Source organism: Dama dama, chromosome X (assembly GCF_033118175.1).
Source record: "Dama dama isolate Ldn47 chromosome X, ASM3311817v1, whole genome shotgun sequence".
Taxonomy (NCBI): Eukaryota; Metazoa; Chordata; class Mammalia; order Artiodactyla; family Cervidae; genus Dama; species Dama dama.
In genome coordinates, this window is record NC_083714.1 from 112,462,433 (window position 1) to 112,484,923 (window position 22,491).

The 22,491-nt window shown below is 35.6% G+C and overlaps 1 protein-coding gene across 4 annotated transcripts in view; it reads right to left on the reverse strand.

Moving 5' to 3' along the window:
* The window catches only part of USP9X (ubiquitin specific peptidase 9 X-linked), a 115,792-nt gene that overhangs the window by 33,263 nt on the left and 60,038 nt on the right, over positions 1 to 22,491 (reverse strand). For all 4 annotated transcript variants that reach the window (XM_061136387.1, XM_061136385.1, XM_061136386.1 and 1 more), the window contains exons 15-24: positions 19,298 to 19,385; positions 16,396 to 16,738; positions 14,040 to 14,135; positions 13,063 to 13,274; positions 11,036 to 11,276; positions 10,548 to 10,697; positions 9,658 to 9,778; positions 3,877 to 4,007; positions 3,406 to 3,684; positions 98 to 223 (exon numbers count right to left, since the gene is read on the reverse strand). In XM_061136387.1, the coding sequence (XP_060992370.1) occupies positions 98 to 223; positions 3,406 to 3,684; positions 3,877 to 4,007; positions 9,658 to 9,778; positions 10,548 to 10,697; positions 11,036 to 11,276; positions 13,063 to 13,274; positions 14,040 to 14,135; positions 16,396 to 16,738; positions 19,298 to 19,385 (1,787 nt within the window). The remainder of the gene's footprint in view (positions 1 to 97; positions 224 to 3,405; positions 3,685 to 3,876; positions 4,008 to 9,657; positions 9,779 to 10,547; positions 10,698 to 11,035; positions 11,277 to 13,062; positions 13,275 to 14,039; positions 14,136 to 16,395; positions 16,739 to 19,297; positions 19,386 to 22,491) is intronic.

Sequence of the window (22,491 nt, forward strand, 5' to 3'; positions counted from 1 at the left end):
CCAAATGTGATAAGGGTTATTTCTACATTAACAGAGGGTCAAAAATGAAAGAAATGAACCTTCTGGAATTTGAGAGCCTTACAAGTTTAATACTAACCTCATCAGATATTTGCTGAGCAAGACGAATTGACACATTTCTAAGCATGCATTCAGATGATGGATTGGGAATGCTCTGAAGGGCACTTTGTAGCACCACTGCTTGATCATGAGTCACTTGGTTGACCTGAAAAAAGTCAAACATTTTAATACTATGTACATAGCCAGATCCAATCATTTGCCCCTCATTCATCCCCACCCCGCCTCCCCCCGATGACGTGCCTTCTGTAAATACACTGTAGAACCTGTGTGGCTTACACAAAAAGTTCTTTGCATTACCAACAATGTGGGCTTTCTCTTTACCTTGTGCAGTGGAGGGCCACATATCCCTCTGCAAATCCCTTTTAGATCAATCTGACTTGTACTCTACAGCTGCATTCAGCAGAACTTGTAGAAGTGAGTGAATGATAAACCAAACTGACTCATTCCAATTCTATCTAGAAACTCAGTAAAGTACTCCACATGCATGCTCCTGGGCAGAGCCTGCTCCCCATTCACCTGGTCATCAAATTCTTCTTAGAAAAGGAGAAAAACTAAGGAATATCAGTAACAGAATAGAAGCATTAATGTATAAAAGGCACTAGAGCATCACACTTAAGTTCATAAAGAAAAAATGTTACTTTAAAGTCATTAGCCAGGCAATTCTGTTTTATAAGTTCTACCTCCTCTTTATGCTCCAAGTATTTCTACAACAGTATTTAAGACAACTCTGTGTTACTAATTTTGCCTTTAGTGTCCTGCTGACTGTGAGCTCCTTGAGATTAGAGGCTATTATGTACCTTCATATCCACAGTAGCACATTTTCTGAATAAAAGAGAAAAGTGAAAGAGGGAAGCATTTATATTTTCTGTTTACCTCATTAACAAGCTCCTGTGTCAGGGATTACAATAAAAATTTGTTTTTATCTTAAGAAGAATACCACTGTTTAAAAATCCTAGTAAATATACTTTTAATACAGAACAATTTAAGACTTAGGCCACTTTTTTTCATTATCCTTTTTAATGAAAATTTCTAATATATATGACAATGGAGAGAATAGTATTACCCACTGTGCTGCTTTAACAATTATGAACAAAAGGACCAAAATGATCTTGGCTAACCACTCCTGCTCACTTTCCATCCTCTCCCTACCCCAGGATTATTTTGAAGCAAATCCTAAATACTATAATTTGTAAATGACAATTATTTTTGAGAGGGTTCTTTCTTTTAAACATAATCATAAGTATCATCATCACACCTAAAATAATTATGTTATTACCTCAATTACATGTGATTATTATAATATCACATACATAATCAATATTCTAATCTCCCTAAGACCTAAGCCATTCCTAAAACAGAAAATTTGTACTCCTGAAACTTGTATCTTCTATTGCTAACTTAGAAAACTATCACTTATGAGGCATGTAAAAGAACTCAAATGCATAGTTTTGACTTCTCGTAACAGACACTGAATTCTGGCATGTCTTGAGAACCTTTGCTAAAATGGATCAAGGATGCCATCAAGAACGACAACAATCAAAATGAGATCAGAACTGGAGGTTAAGCCTGTTAAGGCGGCAAGAGAGGCTGGCAACAGGGTAAATCAGTTACAGGTGACCCCTGAACAGACATTCCATGCAGTCGAAAATCTGCACATAACTTTACAGTTGGCCCTGGGTATCTGTGGTTCCAATCAATTTAGGATGGTGTAGTACTGCAGTGCTTATTGAAAAATCCATGTACAAGTAGACTCGAGCAGTTCAAACCTGTGTTGTACATGGGTCAACTGTACATCTTTTTTATTACCACCTGTGTCTATATGAGGTAGTAAAAGATTCATATGGAGTTTTTAATAGGTTTAAAATAATTGAAAGAGTGACTTCCCTGGTGGTCCAGTGGTCAGGACTCTGCGTTTTCACTGTTGAGAGCCCCGGTTCATTCTCTGGTTGGGAAACTAAGATCCCACAAGCTGCTCAGCAAGGCCAAAATAAATAAAATAACTGAAAGACTATCTGGGGTTTCTAGTGGTTCCATACCAACTTTAGGATTATTTGTTCCAGTTCTGTGAAGAATGTCACAAGTATTTTGATAGCAATTGCATTAAATCTGTAGATTGCTTTGGGTATGAACATTTTAACAATATTAATTCTTCCACTCCATGAACACAGCAAAACTTTCCATTTCTTCATATTGTATTACAACTTCCTTTTATCAATGTCTTATAATCTTCAGACTATAGGTCTTTGATTTCCTTGGTTAAATTTATTGCTACAAATTTTTTTTCATGTGATTCCTTTCTTGATTTCTCTGATAGTTTATTATTAGCATATAGAAATGCAACAGATTTCTGTATATCAATCTTGATTCTTACAACTTTACTGAATTCACTTTTTCTAATATTTTTTTTTTGGTGGAGCCTTTAGGGTTTTCTAAAAATCGTATCATGTCATCTGCAAACAGGGATCCAAAAATTCCAGTCCTGGGTATATACTTCAAGAAAATGAAAACCCTAATTTGGACAGACACATGCACCTCAATGTTCATTAACAGCATTATTCACAATTACCAAGATATGAAAGGAAGCAACCTAAGTGTCCATCAACAGATGAATGGATAAAGACGACATGGCGTGTGCATAGTGTATGGAATATATTACTCAGCCATAAAAAGAATGGAAAGGTTTGCCATTTGTGACTACATGGACGATCATGAGGGTATTATGCTAATAGAATAAGTCAGAGAAAGACAAATATCATATATTTTTATGTATATGTGGAATCTGAAAGATAAAACAAACAAGTATAGCTAAACAGAAATAAAACCACAGATACAGAAAACAAACTAGTGGTAATCAGAGTGGAAAGGGGTAGGGTGGAGAAGGGCAAAAAAGGTGAAGAGGATAAGAGGTACAAACTACTATGTATAAAGTAAGTGAGTTATAAGGATGGAAGGTAGAGCACAGGGAATATAGTCAATATTTTATAACTACATGAAGTATGATCTATAAAAACATCAAATCACTATGCTGCACACCTGAAACTAACCTAACATTGTAGTCAACTACGTGTCAATAAACATTAATTGAAAGTCAACAGGACTTAAGGGGGCCGGGAAGAACTCTCTGCTCAGAGTACAGTCAGTGAAAAGCATTTTTAATTTTAATACAAATATAACTTATTAGAAGGAAACCAATAAAATGAGGTACTACTGGAAAGGAACTGAAAGCATTTTGAATCAACTCTGAACTCTATACTTAAGAGTTACTAAGTTTACCTTTAAAAACTGCCATCTGTTATTATAAAAAGATTTTTAAAAAGTCTGTATTACCGATGCCATGGGATTCACGCCTTCCACACCTGGCTGACAAGCTTCTGCCACGGCTCGAACGTGACCATAGCCAATGGCAGTTAGCAACAGCTTGGCTATTTTAAGAGCATTGAGGTAGGCACCCCTTCGAGTTTCCATATCTGCATTTGGTAAGAAGTTGTTTCTGGTTAGCATGCTCAAGACAAGGGGGAGGCCACCACTTTTCAAGAAGTGAAATTGAAAATCAGAGGAATCATCAGCCAGAGGTGCACCAGCAGGCATTAACAAGGCATAGACTACCTGGAAAAAAGAAAAACTGTATTAAAAGATTTTAAAAAGACAACTTATTTGCCTCATCATCATTAGTTTAAAATTTTCCTGCATTTTTAAATTCTTTCAAAAATACTTCACAAGTATTCCATGTTCTTCACACTATCATATAAGAGGTCAAATTTAAAGAACATGGGGTAAATTCAAAAAGTAAAAACAAACCTCTGTTAGGTATAGTACTTGTGAGGCTGAAGGACCAAAGAAAAGTGAGTCAAGAGATGGACTAAGGCTGCTGTCTCCAAGTTTGGCATGGTCTAAACAAATAGCTCTTAATTTTTCTATTGTTGTGCTGTCTGTAAGAAAAAAAAAAAAAAGACATAGTCTAAAATAAAACAATAATTCATGCATTCATATTTCATTTTGGACATTCTGAAGACTACTTTAGTATGAAATAGAAATCAGTTGAGTTATAGACTCAAACTTCACAAGACATAACCAGATCTGCATTGATTTAAAACAAAGAAAAAGTCACAATCAATCAGGGCTCTTTTATCATTCAACACAGATATGAAGGAAGCAGTCTCCTCCTACTCAGAGATCTGAAATCAACATGTCTTCCTCAGACACTAGAGGCTGAAAATGGAGAAGGAAATGGCAACCCTCGCCAATGTTTTTGCCTAGGAAATCCTATGGACGGAGGAGCCTGGCAGGCTACAATCCATGGAGTCACAAAGAGTGGGACACGACTGAGTGACTGAGCACACAGCAACGGAGACTAAAAAATATAACACACTTCAAAAGGAAGTAGTTCTTACTGAAAATAACAAAATGAAAGTATGACAAGCTCTCCTTTCCAACTTCTCTAATTTTAGCCTCCTGTCATGACACCATGTATTAACTGGTTTGTTACAATGCAAGAAACTTAGTGGTACCATTAGTAACTGTACCTTAAAAAGTAAACATTAAAAAAAAAAAAAAAGAAAGGAACAGTATCTCAAAGTAAAAAGATTTTTTTTTAATAATATTAGAAGATGCACTTCATTTAAGTCACGGTGAAAAGATACAGTAGAAAAGAGAAAGAATCCTATTATTAGCTACCAAATACTCAAACTTACTTCAGAAAGTACTTTAATAATGAAAAAATTTGCAAGGTAAATGCCCTATGATTTAAATACACTTGGATAAATAAGATTTTCTTTTTTTAGTAAAAGCTTTTTTTCTTTAAGAGTAAAGATAACTGAAAATTACTATAATTTCCATAGGCTAAGCTAACTTTTAGTGGCCCGGAAATATCTTATTAAAAAAATTCAAATTAGTGTTGAAATATGTTGGTTTTCCCTATTCTGAAGAGGGAGTAACATGTACCTAAATGAAATATTGTTTTAATAATATAACATTTGTGACTATTTTCTCCTGTCATTAAATATTCACCCCTACATCATTTTTAATGATTAAAATGATACGTCATTTTAACCAGTATACTAGTTTAATATCTAACAATGGTTATTTTAGGTTTTCTCAAAAAACGTTTGTTAGACAATAAAGATTCAAATTATTCTCTACAAAGAAACCAATTCATACACTATATCTGAAAATATCTTGCTTAGTTTTATAAGTATTCTGAGTGAAGGGCAAAGGGAATAGGAGAAAAGAAACAAGAGCTATAAGAAAAGGATGCACTGAGTTTTAAGTAAATCATTTAATGTTGGATTATAGTTTATTCACTTGCGGGATCTGAACCAAATCACTAGTGGCCATTTCACCTTTAGCATCTATGAACCTAAATAACTTTAGGTCCTCGATTATGTACATGCTCATTTAACAAAAATATGGAAAATAAAGAGAAAAATTTAAACTGCCCATAAAGCTGGATTTTAGTTTATTTCTTTCTAGCCTTTGGAAGAGATACCTAAGCCTAATTAATTATATGATATAGCAGCATGCTATTAAAAAGTCTAGAAAATGATGAGCAGTAACACATGGGTTAAGAGTACAAACTTTAGAGCCCAACTGCATGCATTATTTTAGAACTTCCTCTAAGCTGTGTGTCTCTGGCCAAAAGCAGCAGCAGCAACAACAACAACAACAAAGTCACTCCATGCCTCAATTTCCCCATCTTTAAAATACAAATAAAAATAATTCCCTCCATAGGAATGTTGTGAGGTTAAGTAACTTAACAAGTGTGAAGATATTAGTTAGACCAAACTCCTGGGAAAAAGAAAGCTCTGAAGAGGAAAAGCAACTCCTCTGCTGGTAAAGCAACATACATTTTAACTTCTCTCTATCAGGCAAGAACCTGGTTTCCTTATGTGCTTAAGGGTCACAAGAACTCTTGAGGAGTTTACCTACAGAGGACTGTGTAAGTTCTAAGGTTTAACAGCAAATTATAATGGAGGCACTTGAGTTTAGGCAAAGATTCAGAATAAACAGAAGTCAATTACTAGGAAAAAGCTTCTAATTCCACCTTGGTTTTGTTCCTCCTTTTAAAATATGTGCAAGTGTACACAAACACTAAATGACTCCTCAAATGTTAGAAACAGAATTTATAACTACTTCCTCTTCTTTGAGTTCCTGCTTCCTTTCTTAAAGAATGTGTTCGTGCACAGCCCATGTGTGCAACAACCACAGTGACAAAGACCAGGTTGACATTTGTTGAATACTGATTAAATACCAGTCACCAGGCTAGGGTTTTCCATATATGATCCCATTTAATCCATACAATTCTATGAATTGCTATTCATAGTTATTCAATAGTTATTATTGGTCCAGTTTTATAGATAAGGAAGCTCTGAAAAACTAAGATAACTTACGTCTAAGGCCATGGAATAGCAACTTGAAGAAGCAGGATCTGAACTCAAGTTCATTTGAGTCCAAAGCCTATGATTTGTCTACTGTTGTACAACCATTACTGGCATTTTCAAAGCTGGCTATTTCAAATTAAGGTATGATACTTGGATTATATAAAGTATGATAAAAGCACCCTCTTAAGTTTTCTGCTTGAGCTGCCTGGCAAGAGCTCCCTCTCACCATCTGGTGGCAGTATGCTCCAATCACAAGATCAGGGATTATGAGATGGCCTTTTCAAATGTTAAAGGTGAATTTGCATACATAAAGCAACAACTCTTACTCGAATACTAGGTAAGTAAAATAAATTCTAAGCAATACAACGGATAAAGATCAAATTAAATCAAGTCATTAAGAAAAGCTTTATTTAAGAATCTAATTAACATCTGAATTGATTATACACCGCATGACTCAGGAAATGAGATGGGGTGAGAAAGGTCAACATACTTTAGAAAAAGAAGATAATGGAAACATAAGACAGTTTTAAAAATTATCTAGGCCAATTACTGAACTGCATTTATCAGCAACAAACTTCACTAAAATGAGAATAAATTAAAATAAATAAACTCAAAAAGAATAAAGACATTGAAAGGAGTGGAAAAAATGTTGGAGATGTCGGTTAATTATTGAAGGTGTAGAGGGGATGGAAGATATTAATAGCTGGCTTAGCTGAACCCAAGAAGTGCTTTTTGGGGAGAAAGAAAAAGGGTACCTATAAATCAGCACCCCACCAAATTCTAGGAAAGTTAAGGATATGAAAGCAAAACATACTTGAGCAGATACAGATGAATTAAAGACTTTAAAAACAGAGTGACTGAAGTCTGCAAAAGAAGCCACTTTCTACTCTATTTCCCTAATAGACTGATAAAGCTGGGAAGCAGATGTCTCACTAACAGAGAATAGAGACAGATATGGAATGCAGAAAAACTAAGAAGTAGGATTAGTCAGTATGTGTCCATGTTTGTTTTCTGATATAAATGTGTGTGTGTTTAAGTGTGTATTACTTCCTCAGTTCAAAGAAAAGGCCTAGGTGACAAGAACACCCCAATAGTAACAAGCACAATTTAGCTGTTGGATTCTGGTTTCTACCAGAGTACCCTCCCCCTTGGTAAAAGGAGAAATACCTGTTTCTAGGGCTGGAATAGAGAAAGCACTACACGAACTTTAAATATCTTGTGCCAGAAAGTAAAAAGTACTGGAAAGATGATAAAACTATATCTAAACTACATCTAAAAAAGCATTGGGTTCATATAAAAAACATAGTGCGTACATCCACTGACCATAACTGGGACAACTGAGCATCAAAATAAATAATGATTGTAATGGCTATAATGGATAAGGTGGTTAGATAGCATCACCGACTCAATGGACATGAACTTGAGCAAACCCTGGGCGACAGTGGAGGACAGGGAAGCCTGGAGCGCCTGCAGTCCATGGGGTCACAGAGAGTCCGACACGACTCAGCAACTGAGCAACAACAACGTAATGGCTATAACCCAATGAATAAAGTAAGAATCTATGAGTAAATAGTGATCACACGTTAATTTACAGGGGAGAAGCAAGGCTCTACTTTATCGCTCTTGGAGTTCTTGAATTGTACTTGCAACTTTTCTGTAAAGGAGTAAATGTTACCAAAAAGTTTTTTTTAAACATTTTTAAAAAAGTTGTATAGAATTGAATGATCTGGTTCAATTCTTCCCACCAACTCTTATTTTCAGCTCATAACTTTGTAGAATGTTAGGTTTTAGACAAAAACATCTATTAGAGCACAAACACTGAAATGTGTTCATGAAAAACAAAATCCTATGGAAAGGATTCCTTGGAGGAAGGTCTTAAAATTTTAACACTAGAACACCTGGGGTCAAGAAGTTAACAGAAGAGCTAGAAAAAGTTAAGGATGCCACCACAAAGCCGAACTACTAATCAAATGTGAATGTTATATATTCAGATTAGTATTACTTTGGAAACCAACAAACAAACAAACCAAACCACCTCCCATGTACCCCCCTTCTGAAATAAATGCACGAAGGTTATCAGCATGATAACAGAGTCCCTCAAAAAAGGTTCAAGACATAGGAGCTGATGAACAGAAATCTACCATAGGAAGGCTGAAGAAAGAAGTCCCAAAATGGTAACTGCAAAACAAACAGCAACCAGATGAGAGGAGGCAGAAGAAAAATTCCAGAACAGTGGAGCCGACATATTATATAATACCCATGATAATGGAAAATTATTTTGAGAGATTATTAGAGAATACGTGGGAAGAATTAGTGATAGGTGTATAGAAAATCAAGAAAATGAAAAGGGAAAATTATTAAGCCCCGAAAAAAAAAGCTGCCATTAATCTAGCAAACTATTTTTCACACACTTGAACAAGCAAATGCTGAATATGATTTTAAGAAAATATTGGAGGAGGGACTTCCCTACAGGGCCAGTGGTTAAGACTCTGCCCTTTCACTGCAGGGGGCTTAGGTTAGATCAGGGAACTAAGATCCTGAATGCCATGTGGTGCAGACAAAAAAAGGAAAAAGAAAAAATTGGAAGAATGTGGAAGTAAGTTTACATTTACACAACGGAAAACCAGTAGGTATGTAAAACTGACAGTTGTATGAGGGTATTATTTACAGATAATACAAACATAGATAATAAAAGCTAACAAATCGAAAATGGTTGTTTCCCAGGAATAAAACAGAAACAATGCTATAGATGACACATGATCCAAAACACAGTCCAAGGGTCAGAAAATGTTTCCTGTAAAGGGCCAGATAGTAAATATTTAAGGCTTTGCAGGCCATATGGTTTCTCCCATAACTGCTGCTATGCTATGACAAAAGCAGTTACAGACAGCATGCACATGAATGAGCATAGCTCACACACCAATAAAACTTTGTTTATGGATATCAAAATTGAAATGTCGATATAATTTTCGTAAGTCACAAAATATTCTTTTTTATTTTTTTCTATAGCATTAAAAAATGTAAAAACCCTCCTTAACTCTTGGACTGTTCAAAAAGCAGGCAGTGGGCTGGATTTGGCCAGTGAGCTATAGTTTGCCAACTCCCGTTATTTTCCATCTAGGAACATAATTTGCTAACAAACCCATTCCTGTCCAACATGTACTTTATCAACACTATAATTATTTAAGAAGGAAATTCTTACCTGGTGGCATAAGTTTCATAAGTACTCTTGCTCCATCTCTAAGAGGTGGCATATTTAAGCTGCTACCCAAGTCTGCAACTTGCCAAAGGAAAGAGATGTATCTGGGATTCAGTGACATTATCTAGAATACAAAATACACCAAGTGTTTATCTGTAAATTACACCTCCACAAAGGAAGTCCCCGAATAAATGTTTGTTAATCTCCATACTGCTGCTTCTGTCATTTCTGTCCTGAAATGGTCGGCCTACACCATTTTCTCACCTTTAGAAACCCTTCATAATGTAGACTGAATATATTATCCGAGCCACCTCTAGTACGTTGTGTCCGACAGCTTTTTTACTATTTTGTTAAACTATTCCCATTATTTATACAAGTCAGATTCTGTACAAACAGCTGCCATGCCCCACTAACAGTTAAATTCTTAATCCAACTGATAGAGACTGCCAACTCTTCCGACACTAGAATGGCTGGTATTATTGTAGCCATTAAAATGTTTGTGGGGAGGTAAGGGAGGGAGACGTTACTTTCTTTAGAAACAAAAATACATTACTGACGATCTGAGAAAGACTGCGGGTATTTTCCTACAGAAACAGTTCTGAAGAATTCATTTTTTGTGACACAAATACAAAATACAGTGCTATTTTTCTCAGTGAACTTATGTAAATATAATGACACTCTATCTATACAAAATGTGGTTTTTAAAATTTCAACCAAGTTACAATCACCTTTCAAAGGGATCCATTTGAAAGTTGATGATTAACTGTACAGTTGATATTTTGCCACAATAAACTCTAAGTTCAAAAAAAAAAACCAAAAACTATTCTATACATGCTCTTCTTAAATAATCCAGCATAATGCCTGCATACAGTAGTTCAAAACTATCTACTCACCACCCCAGGCAAACAGCTTTCCACTTCTGGATTGGGACCATCACTGTAATGATTACCATGGTTTCCAGGAGACCCAGTTGAGGAATCAGAAGAGCTATCAGGGCTTGAAGGCATATTGGAACTGATCTGTGTAAGTTTGGCTGTAATTAGCTAAAAATGATATACTAAGTTAGTATCAAAGACAAGGAAAACTACACAAAACAGTAGTGATACACCAATCAAAACAAAAAACGACACACTATATTTTTAGAAATGTAATTTATAACTATTGTCTAACCTAATCACTTAAACAGTTTTGTTTTTAGAAATCTTTTCCTCTGCTATATTGTAGGTACCAATATGCCTGTCTCAGTGTTATAGTAATTCAAACACCTAATACAGTCACACATTTAATGGATGCTCCATCAACATTTATTGATTAAAATGTTGCCTACTAAATTGAGAGTCCCAGGCTTGATTTTCTTGAAAAATTTGGTAATTATACTTACCGACTTATCTTTTAAGTTTAATTGTCCGATCAACTTTCTATCATCTGCAGGATCTATCAGTTCACCACCCACAAAGAGCTCAATTTTTGTATGAGCTACATTGGCTTTGATACGATTGAGAATACATCGTCGTACTGAACCGATTGTATCATTTGTATGAGACCATACATCCAAGTCATCAACCTGTCTGCCTTGGTTTGGAAATCGAACTATAAAAGAGAGATGTTTACCACGGAAAGCTCTGGGGAAATAAAAAGGGGAAACATCATTGTATTCAGCAGACTTTCAATTTTCTTGCTAAGAAAATAAAGCTAGGAATTTAAAATGGAATATTTTCTTACTAAACAAGAGAAAATGAGTTAAAGACATATTATTTTTGTGTGCTGTGCTTAGTTGCTTAGTCATGTCGACTCTTTGCAACCCCATGGACTGTAACGTGCCAGGCTCCTCTGTCCATGGGGATTCTCCAGGAAACAATACTCGAGTGGGCTGCCATGCCCTCCTCCAGGGGATCTTCCCAACCCAGGGACTGAACCCAGGTCTCCCACGTTGCAGGAGGATTCTTTACCATCTGAGCCACCAGGGAAGCCCATATTTTTAGGACCTTAAAACAAGTATTTACTGCTCCTTTCAACTACAAATATTATAAGTAATCTTCAAAACACAACAATCATAGTTGTTACTCTTGTACCTGGTTTGTAGGTATCTAGTTACAAGACATTATAACAGAGACATGAGTAACATTTCACTTATTTTTATGCTATAAAAGCCGATCAAAACTCATCCCCTCAATGATATTTATGTTGGCATATTATCTTCTGCAGGTAAGAAGCAAAAAACTTAACATATTCAATGAGCAATTTAAATAATTTCATGGTCAAAAACAGAACTCTTAAATACTAATGGCTCATATTCAATAAATATTTCTAAATTATACATATTATTTGAAATTACTACATGGTAAAATCTTAAGAGAAGTATTAATAGACCCAAAGTTTAGTGAATTAGCTAAGGGGAATTTTTTTTTTTTTTAAGGGGAATTTTAAGAGGCATTAATTCCCTTACAAAAGTCACAAGACACGTAGTAACTAGGCTTATCATGGTGATCGCTCTGTAATGAAATATTCAACCACTATGTTGTATACCAGGAATTAACATAGTATTGTAGGTCAATTATATCTAAAGATCAAATAAACTCATAGAAAAAGAGATCAGACTTATGATCAGTAGGCAGGGGGAAGGATAGGGAGTGAGGAATTGAATAAAGGTGATTAAAAGGTATAAACTTCCAGTTATAACTAAGTACTAGAGATGTAGTGTTCAACATGATTAACATAATGCTGTTATATATGAAAGCTGTTAAGAGAATAAATCCTTACAGTTCTTGGCACAAAGGAAGAGTAATTTTTTTTCTTTTCTATCTATATGAGATGATGAATGTTCACTAAACTTATCACAATCATATCATGATGTACTAAATTATTATAAACTTATAAAGGCTGTATGTCTATTATATCTCAATAAAATTGGGTGAAAAAAGAAATGTTAGTAATCATTTGAAAATATTTCTTACTATATTGGCTATCTGTCAAAGCAGCCTATTTTAAGAGTTCTTTCTAACTAACTCTGCAATCAGACTATACTATTATTTTCAAAAGTGGAAATGAATGTTGTCAAAACACCTCAACTGCAAAATATCCCTGGCAACATTTAATGGGCAATAAAGTCAATGGCAAAAACAAAAACAAAACACCAAACAACCCTCCCCCCACAGAATAAAAAGAAACCAGACTTAATTTGAATGCCCTAAACAAAAACCAACAAAAAACAGATCCAGAAAACAAAACAAAAATGGTCTACTATTAAAAAAAGATTCTATAAGACATAAACACTGTTCGTAAGCAAGATGCTAAACATTTTCAAAAGTGAAAAATTTCCTCTCCTTCTTCCTGTACATCACTTTTTAGAATCCATTGGCTAGGAGACTGTCAAATAATTAAGGAGCAGCACAGTAGACAGTTACAAACCTTGACATAGGTAGAATTGTTCTTTCCTCATGATAATCACTGTCACATTCATTTATATATTCCCTTAATACAGTTAATACTCGAACCATTCGAACAGCTTCTTGTCTTGCACAATTAATACTGTCTTTGTCACCATCCAAAACACATAAAGTGTCATAGGAGGCTTTCAAACGATCAAAGCAAGACTGAATGAAGTCTTCATGGATAACCACCTACAAATAATGGGCCAAATAAAGACAGTTCAAGTTTTCTATAACAAAAGATGGGAACAATTAAGTTAAAGGTCGATTTCATTTAACCATAATCATATTTAACAAGAGGTTATACTGATAATAAAACACACTATGTTTGAAATAGACTTGTGGTTGCCAAGGGGGGAGAGAGGTTAGGGGAGGGAAGGATTGGGATTAAAGATGTAAACTATTATATACGGAATGGATAAACAACAAGGCCCTACTGCATAGCACAGGGAAATATATTCAATATCCTGTGATAAACCATAATGGAAAAGAATATGAAAAAGACATATTGTATATATGTATAACTGAGTCACTTTGCTGCACAGCAGAAATTAACAAAACATTGTAAATTAACTCCACTTCAATAAAATAAAAACAACACTCATTATGTTTTGTCAAAGAAAGCTAAGGTTATTTCTAAGTTAACAAGTATAAACTAGACACACAAAAACTGAATTTCAGGATGAGGTGTTAAAATTGAAAGAAATTCAGCTGAAATCTCCTACTATAATTATACTCAAAAATAATCACTTTAAGATAATTTTCAAAACGAGACTCATTTAGACAGCATTTTGTATGAGAGAAATGTGGATTAAATATTTTAGGTATATTTTTATAGTATGAGTTAAAACAAAAATTTTCTAGTTAATTCTGAATTAAAGATAAAAATTCTCATTAACACGAGTTCTTCAATCAGAATTCAAACTTGTGAAAACTTTAATACATGTTAATCCTCACCTGATTGACCTGTAGCCTTGGACCAAGATTTGTGTATATCTCTTTAAGGAGATCTATAGCTCGGCTGGCAATATCATCATTACTCTGAATCACCACCTAGATTCAAAAAGATTCAAGTGTAAGTATCTTTCAAGAAATATCTTAGTTGGCCATTTCCATTCAAACCATACCTTCAGTATTTTTAATACAGCATTCAATAATTTAAAAAGGAATAGGGACTTGTAATAATCAAATAAAATTAAAGTGAGAAAACAGACCAAAACTGTAACAAAAGCAAAACTCAACTCTTTGTATAAATCAAGTTAAGAAAGGAAGACACATTTCACTAAGAAGAAAATATGCTGTCATTAGTATCCTTTACTCCTGCAATTCAACACCTTGGTAACCAAGCAGTGGGCTTCCCTGGTGCTGTGTTTAGTTGCTCAGTCGTGTCCGACTCTGTGACCCTATGGACTGCAGCCCACCAGGCTCCTCCGTCCATAGGGATTTTCCAGGCAAGAATACTGGAGAGGGTTGCCATGCCCTTCTCCAGTGGATCCTCCCAATGCAGGGACTGGACCCAAGTCTCCTGCATTGCAGGCAGATTCTTTACCATCTGAGAACCAGGGCAGCCCAAGAATACTGGAGTGGGCAGCCTGTCCCTTTCTCCAGGGGATCTTCCTAACCCAGGAATTGAGCTGGGGTCTCCTGCATTGGCAGGTAAGTTGGATCCCTGAGTCACAAAGATCCCCTGGAGAAGGAAATGCTAACCCACTCCAGTATTCTTACCTGGGAAATCCCATGGACAGAGGAGCCTAGAGGGCTAGGCTATGGTCCATGGGGTCGCAAAAGAGTTGGACACAACTCAGTGACTAAACAACAACAACCAAGTAGTGAGATATTAAAGAAGGAATTTAAATTAGTTAAAGGAAATCAAGATTACATGAAATACAGCTTAGCATAAAAGGCTACCCACCCCATTACTATAGATCTTTATCATCTAATCATATCAGTGGTTTTCAAACTACGTATAGAACTCTACCAGTGATGAAGAATGTTAGGGATGAACCCTGTAATAGGCATGGGAGGGGGAAGGGAGTAAAGCACAGGGAGACTGAGTCACAAGAAAAAAACAACCACCAGGCTTTCTTTTCTCACTTCAACTAATTTTATATTTTGAAGTGTTATGTAAACTTTGATTTTTAAAAATGGTTTCTGCTGTTTAAAAATGAAAACCACTTAAAGTGTGAATAATCAAATACTAAAATAAACAACTTAGTCTGCCTATGGTTTGCAGAAACACATTTCATATCCAGAAAACAATATAAACTGCTGCGAACAGGTCAGATTTTTAAAGATATTTAAAGATAGGACTAATAATTAATAACTACAACATGGATGGAACCTGACGGCATTATGCTAAGTGAAATAAGTCAGAGAGAGAAATACTGTATGATCTCACTTGTATATGGAATTTAAAAATCAAAGAAACACAAACAAAAAATTGAACTCATAGATACAGACAATAGATTGGTGTTTGCCAAATGAATGAAGGGGTTCAAAGTAACATATAGCATGGTGCTATATTTAATAATACTGTACTGCATATTTGAAAGAGTGAATGCTAAGGCAATAAATTTTTCTTTTTGACCATGCCACACAGCTTGTGGGATCTTAGTTCCCTGCCCAGGGACTGAATCCAGGCCCTGGCAATGAAAGCAGAGCTCTAGCCACTGGACCACCAGGGAAGTCCCAGGTAAATCTTAAAAAGTTCTCACTACGAGAAAAAAAAAACTCGTGACAATAGATTGTGATCATTCTGTAATATGCACACATCGAATCATTATGTTGTACACCTATAACTAATATGGTGTTGTATGTCAATTATAACTCTACTAAAAAATATATATAATATTGCAAGTTAAAACAGTGCTGATAAAGTACACATTCATAAGCCTCTCTAAATAAAGTCTCCTTTTCTGTCTTCTATATTAGCATTAAGTGCAAAATAAGCTAAAATTAATACTGAAAAGAAACAGAGGTCTACATTAAATTAAGAAGGGGAAGAAAATAACTTTCATGGAGAGGCATGATTTCTATGGTTAGTGCACTTACTTCTAAACACATCGGGGGCAGACAGATTCAAAGCCAAGAGAAAAGGAATATCAGTGGCAGGACAGGGAGGTAGAGGGAGAGAGATATGAAAAAGTCCAATGACAAATGACATAGTAAGATAAAGATGAACTATCACTAGCTCCTAGGACAAGCATCACAGCAGCATATATACATGCAATTTATACATAAAATTGTGATTTCTTACCTATTTGAAAAAACTATATCACATACAGTGTTTATCAAGTTCCTACTTCTTACTTACCCTCCAAAGGTAGTCTAATCCAATTAGTTCCAAATCATCCATCATATATGCTCTCCTTTTGGCTACCAGTTTTCCTTCCCGACAATTCACAGCTTTGAAGAATCGTTCAAAACATTTCATCCCATTTTCAGTCAATAAGGATGGATCAAGCTGAAGTACATTGCTTTCAAAGAAGTCCTTATTAATATCAGGATCCAAGTCTGGTTCATCCCCCATCAACTTGGAATACCACTTAAAACAGGCTTCGCGATCACAAAGGTAAACTGCATTCTCTGCTAAGCATTTCCATATTTGCTTTGCCTGAGGAGCGCATAGCCACAGCTGGCCATCCTTTAATAAAAATCTTGAAAAACATAAAATTAGCAATTAGATCTACATGATTTTTTATTCTGAAAGGCAATCTATTTGTATACATGGGAAATAACCCACTTATCACAACTATATTTTAACTACAGGTAAAAGGATGTCAGTTCTTATCAGCATCTTAAAATAATTCATTTCTTAGTTTTTATCTATTACTAAAAAATACTAGGTATTCATTCAGCAAGCACATATTAAGCATCTACAATGTGCCAAGAACTCTGCTACATCATTGGACCTAAACTAGAAAAACAAAACAAAAACAAACCTTTGTTCTCTGTACACCTGAAAACACTAAAAATTCAACAGGATGCTTATCCATTATTCAACGGCATTCTCAGGGGTCTTTAAAAAGTTTGAGGACTATAGGTTTAGTCAAAGACAATAAAGGTGAACTCTGTTTCACCTAGTTTCTTCAGTTAGCTTTCTTTTTCTTTTAGCGTTCATCCACCCACCCTGTCTGCCGTTATCTCTGAATGACAGAATGAATCTCATTTTATTCTGAAAAACTTAACACAATTTTTAGCTAATCTAATGGTGCCTCTTTACCCAATTACAGAGTAGGGTGAATGTATTTAAGGTTCCCTTTTCATTTCAAAGCATTTTGAGTTATTAATTCTAGTGTCTTTGGTATTTTCATAAGATTGTTGACCTTAAAGAGGGCTTTCTAGCACCTGTCCTACTTAACCCTGTCGCCCTGTCTAATTTATAGATAGGAAACTGAGGTGCAATGTGATAAAATACAACTGTTTTCATTTTTGGGTTGTGTATGTGTGTGTGTGTCGTCTTCTTTTTTTTTTTTTTTTTTCTTTCTTTAAGCAAAAATTCCATTTGGAAGGGCACTGTATAAAAAATAAAAACAGAGTTGCTCCAACTGTTGGGAAGAGGAGGAAAGAAGTGAGAAAGGGAGATAAAACTTCTATTGCTTGTCCAGAAATCTTGGAGGAAGCTCTTCAGAAGCCCTAAGGCTCCAAAGTAGGTTTGAAAAATCACTTGTCTAATAGAAACAGCAAAGACTGAAGTTGGAAACACCTAGCTGAGTAGTGCAACTAACTATATACTGGGGCTGTGTGATTCCAAACATAGCTTTAAGCCATGTGAATCTCAGTTTCCATATTAATCAAATGGGGATAATACCTGTCTCTCCCTGTGCTGCTATGAGGTTTAAATGTAAAGTGAGTAAAGTTCAGTTCCTGCACCTTCAGAGAACTGATGTAGGTCATACAGGTAAGTATTATAGAGCAGGGACTAAAACAGGTTCTCTGATCCCAAACTTTAATTTAGCAAAAGAGCTTATAATCACTCTTCTGTTCTAGGCAATCTAAAGGATACAACACACACCAATCAATAACAATGACTTAACTATGGCAATGATTCTCAATCTGGGGAGGAAGGTCCTTTCATTCAGATGGTTGAAAAACCACACCCACACCCCCACCCCACTACAACTCACAGAACCATTTTGCTTTAAACAAAGGCCAAATTTCTTAAACTCTGGTGTCTAGACTTTACCCTCAAGTTGAAAATCTTAATGTAACTACTTATGCAAATATTTCCAAGTAAGCACATAATAAGCAATAAACACAAGCCTATAATTAATGCAGTCCAGGAGAAAATTCCCCAGTGCATCAAAATAATACATGCAATAGATTTTCTGAAGCACTGATCATTTGGGCATCTCCCTTAGCGTGCTTATGATCTCAAAATATATGGTGGGGTTTCTGAATTGCAAGAAACCTCTCATCATCAAAATTTTTTAACAATTTTAAATATATAAGTGTATGATCATTAAAAGCTAATCACTGAGTATATCAAGCCCTGGACTACATTTAGCTTTGGCTTACAGGAATAAGGGGCTTCCCTGGTGGCTCAGCTGGTAAAGCATCTGCCTGCAATGTGGAAGACCTGGATTCAATCCCTGGGTTGGGAAGATCCCCTGGAGAAGGAAGCGGCACTCCAGCATTATGGCCTGGAGAATTCCATGGAGTCACAAAGAGTCGGACACAACTGAGCGACTTTTCACGCCCTCACTCACTCACTATGGGAATAAATCTCTTTTCTCCATCCCCAACAGAATGTTATTAACACATGATTTCAGACTGCCTTTGAAAGCCACTGTTAGGATAAACAAAGCACCAGAGAACTCAAACCACTCTTTTAGGGTACTGGTCAAAAAGACTTTTGTCCCCATTTCCTTAATATGGTTCTCCAGCTGGCTGTGTCAAATACGGAAATTTGTTCTTTAAAAACTAAATATATTCTCAATATAAACACATATGAAGACCAGAAGTCTATACAAAAGGTTTAAATATGTTCTTTTCCAATACTGCAAAGAAGAAAAGTTAAAACCCAGTCAATAATTTAAAAATATTTAATCATGAACACTCAGGGAAATGTCCTGTGACTTTCACATAAGGATTTCCAGACTGGAAAAATCAAAGGTGACAAGAGTCACCTGACAAAGACCTAGCCATACAGCATATCAACTTGACATTCTTTATCTGTGTCTTAGAAAGAGCAACACTAATTGTTTAAAACAAACCTAAGGAAGTTAAGCCGTTCTTGGACTTCTTGAACATGACTGTATCTACTTCCCAGCCTCACAGTTTGTGGGTCATAGTCTTCATGGTCTGCAAATTAAGAAAAGTTGTGCATTACACACATGGTTATCCATATCATTGCTGACTTAATCGAAGGAAAACAAGACAGTTAAAAGATCATTAATTCTTTGTCACTAAAGGCAACTTGAAATTTACTTATTAGTCATAGTTTCTATCCATCTCCTTTTTTCCCAACCAGAATAATCTTCCCTTTTTTCTTACCAAAAGAAAATGGTCTGTTAAATGCATCATCAAAAAATAATTCTTCATACAACCCTCTGTCCAATTTTCATACATAATGAAGTAATGTCTGATTATAGCATAAGACTGACCTGAATGGTCTATGAAAATGGCCACCAAGACAAACTTTTTTCTCTCATTTCCTTTCTGTTATATTGAAATGTCTTCATGGAAAAAAATATAGTTATAAAAAATTATATTACTAACTTCTATCTGGACATTAGAGTGACACAAGATGCTCCTCTATATAATGAAGTTAGCATACCATAATTATCATCAGCATGTTGTTATGAAAGTCTTAGATAAATTTAAGAAAACCTACCCTTCTATCATGAGTATGAGTAGGTACTGGTCACAAGGTCTAGCTTAAATGGGAAATTCTTAAACAAAAAACTTAAAAAAAAAAGTCAGTAAACCCTTTGATTTTACTTTCATTTGAATATATCATACAATGGGGGAAAAAAAAGAGCCTTGGTGTTTGCAATGGAAGATTAGAGCAAAAAAAAAAAAAAAGTCTTTAAAAGCACCTCCAGTCCTAAAACACCGCTGAGAAAAGGATTCATGGTAATGAAGGCTGTGTTGTTAAGTCCCACATTCTGATTACAGAGAGCATGTCAGTGCTGATGGTGGGGTAATGAATATAGCTTCCAACTCGGCAACTACCTAGATACTTAAAACAGAGGCAGCCTGAAAGCTTGGCTCATTGCATCAACATAAACATTGGGAACACACTACAACAGAGCTTCCTAGCCCATAAAAATGGATCCCAGGCTTTGGCCCAGCAGTGTGAAATGGGGATACAGTCAATCTTCCACAAGGCAGCGCTTCCTCAAGAAAACAAACTTCACTGGGCAAGTTAACCTGATGCTAAATCTTCTGAAAGTGCCTTCTAGTATCTGTTGGCCACTGACATCGGTATTGCCAGGATAAACAACATAAACTGCTTCGGGATACCTACTTTTCCTGCAGAGCCCTTAAGGCACACCATAACATTCTTTCCCTTCCTCCGCCAGCATTGCAGTATGGATGAAAAACACAATCACTGTTTGATTTTTCCCAGTTTTGCTAGATGACACAGACTTTTTCTCTGTAGCAGCACTCGGACTCCCCAAATGACAGTAAGTAAACACACACATAAAGTTCCACATGCAATTAGCCCAGGGAAGAATAATGAATTAAAAAACCTGAATTCTGGAGAGAATACATACACACTGCTATTGAGGATGCTACGGTATTAATGATCAATTTTCAACCTCAACTCACACAAGCACCAACCCCTTTCGGTGGCCGCCATCTCTCACTGACCCTTGAACTCAGAAAGCTCTTCGTTGTTCCTCTTCTCTATTGGCTCCTGATGGATTATGTCTTAATTGCTGAGTTGTTAAGATACTAGTCCCTTGTGAGATGTATGGTTTGCAGATATTTTCTCCCATTCTCAGGTTGTCATTTTAAACTGTAGCAGTTAAATGTATGATATATTCCAATCACTGTTTTTTATCCTTACAATTTTCCTTTGCTTAACTCAAGACCACAAAGATTTATTTGTATGTTGTTTTGTTTCAGCTGAGCCTTGAACACCACAGGGGTAAAGCCAAGTATAACAAATTCAGCAAACTGCAATCGCAGTTTCTCTGCATACACAGATGAAACCAACCATGGACCATTCAGTACTGTAGTGTTTACTACTGAAAAATATTCATGTATAAGTGGACTTTCACAGTTCAAATGAGATTTTCAAAAGCCAACTGTACTTTATCTATTGTAAATGCAATTATTTTGATTTCATTTTCAGAATGTTCATTGCCAGTGTATAGAAATACAACTTGTGCATACTGATCTTAATCCCTGCAATCTATGGGAACTCATTTATTATTAATTTTAATAGATTTTAGCTGACTCTTTAGGATTTTTTTGCATATGAGATGTGTTATCTAAGATTAGAGGCACTGTTTCTTTTCCAATATGGATGCTTTTTCTTTTTCATGTGTAGTTAATTTCACTAGCATCTCAAGGAGAATGTTAAACAGAAGCGACTAGAGTGGAAATCCTTGTCTCAATCCTGTTCCTGAGAGGGAAGTAGTCAGCCTTTCACTGTTAAGTATGATGCTAACTGTAGCTTTTTTGAGATGTGCTTTAGCAGGTTGAGGAAATTTCCTTCTAGTCCAGGTCTGCTGAATGTTTTTATAATGAAAGGTGCTGGACTTTGTCAAATGCTTTTTCTGCATCTACTGAGATAACCTCATAGTTTTGGCCCTATATTCTATTAACAAATGACTTTGGAGTGTCAAATCAACATTGTATTCCAGGGACACACTGATTATCTTTCTTATACGTTGTTAAGATTCTGTTTGCTTGTTTTTTGAGAACTTTTAACTATATTCACAAGGTCTGTAGTTTTCTTTTCATGTCTTTGTATTACTTTGGTGTCAGAGTAACAATGCTTCATAGAATGAGCCTGGAAGTGCTCCTCTTTGTTTTATTTTTTGGCTGTGTTGGGTCTTACTTGTGGCATACAGGATCTTTGTTGTCATGTTGGATCTTTCATTGCAGAGCATGGACTCTGTAGTCGTGGCGTGGGGGCTTACTTGCTCTGAGGCATGTGGGATCTAAGTACACTGCAAGATGGATTCTTAACCACTGGACCACCAGGGAAGCCCCAGTTCCTCTGAAAGAACTGGTTTAATTCTAGTGTTAATTCTTCTTTATATACCCAGTAAATTCACTAATGAAGCCACCTGGTTCTGGGCTTTTCTTTGTGAGAAGTTTTTTGATTACTAATTCAATCTTTTTACATGTTATACACCTATTCAGGTTTTCAATTGCTTCTTGAGTCAATTTCAGTAATTTGGCATTCTCTTATTTTTCTTATTTTCGTAAGGTTAGCAGTGATATCTTC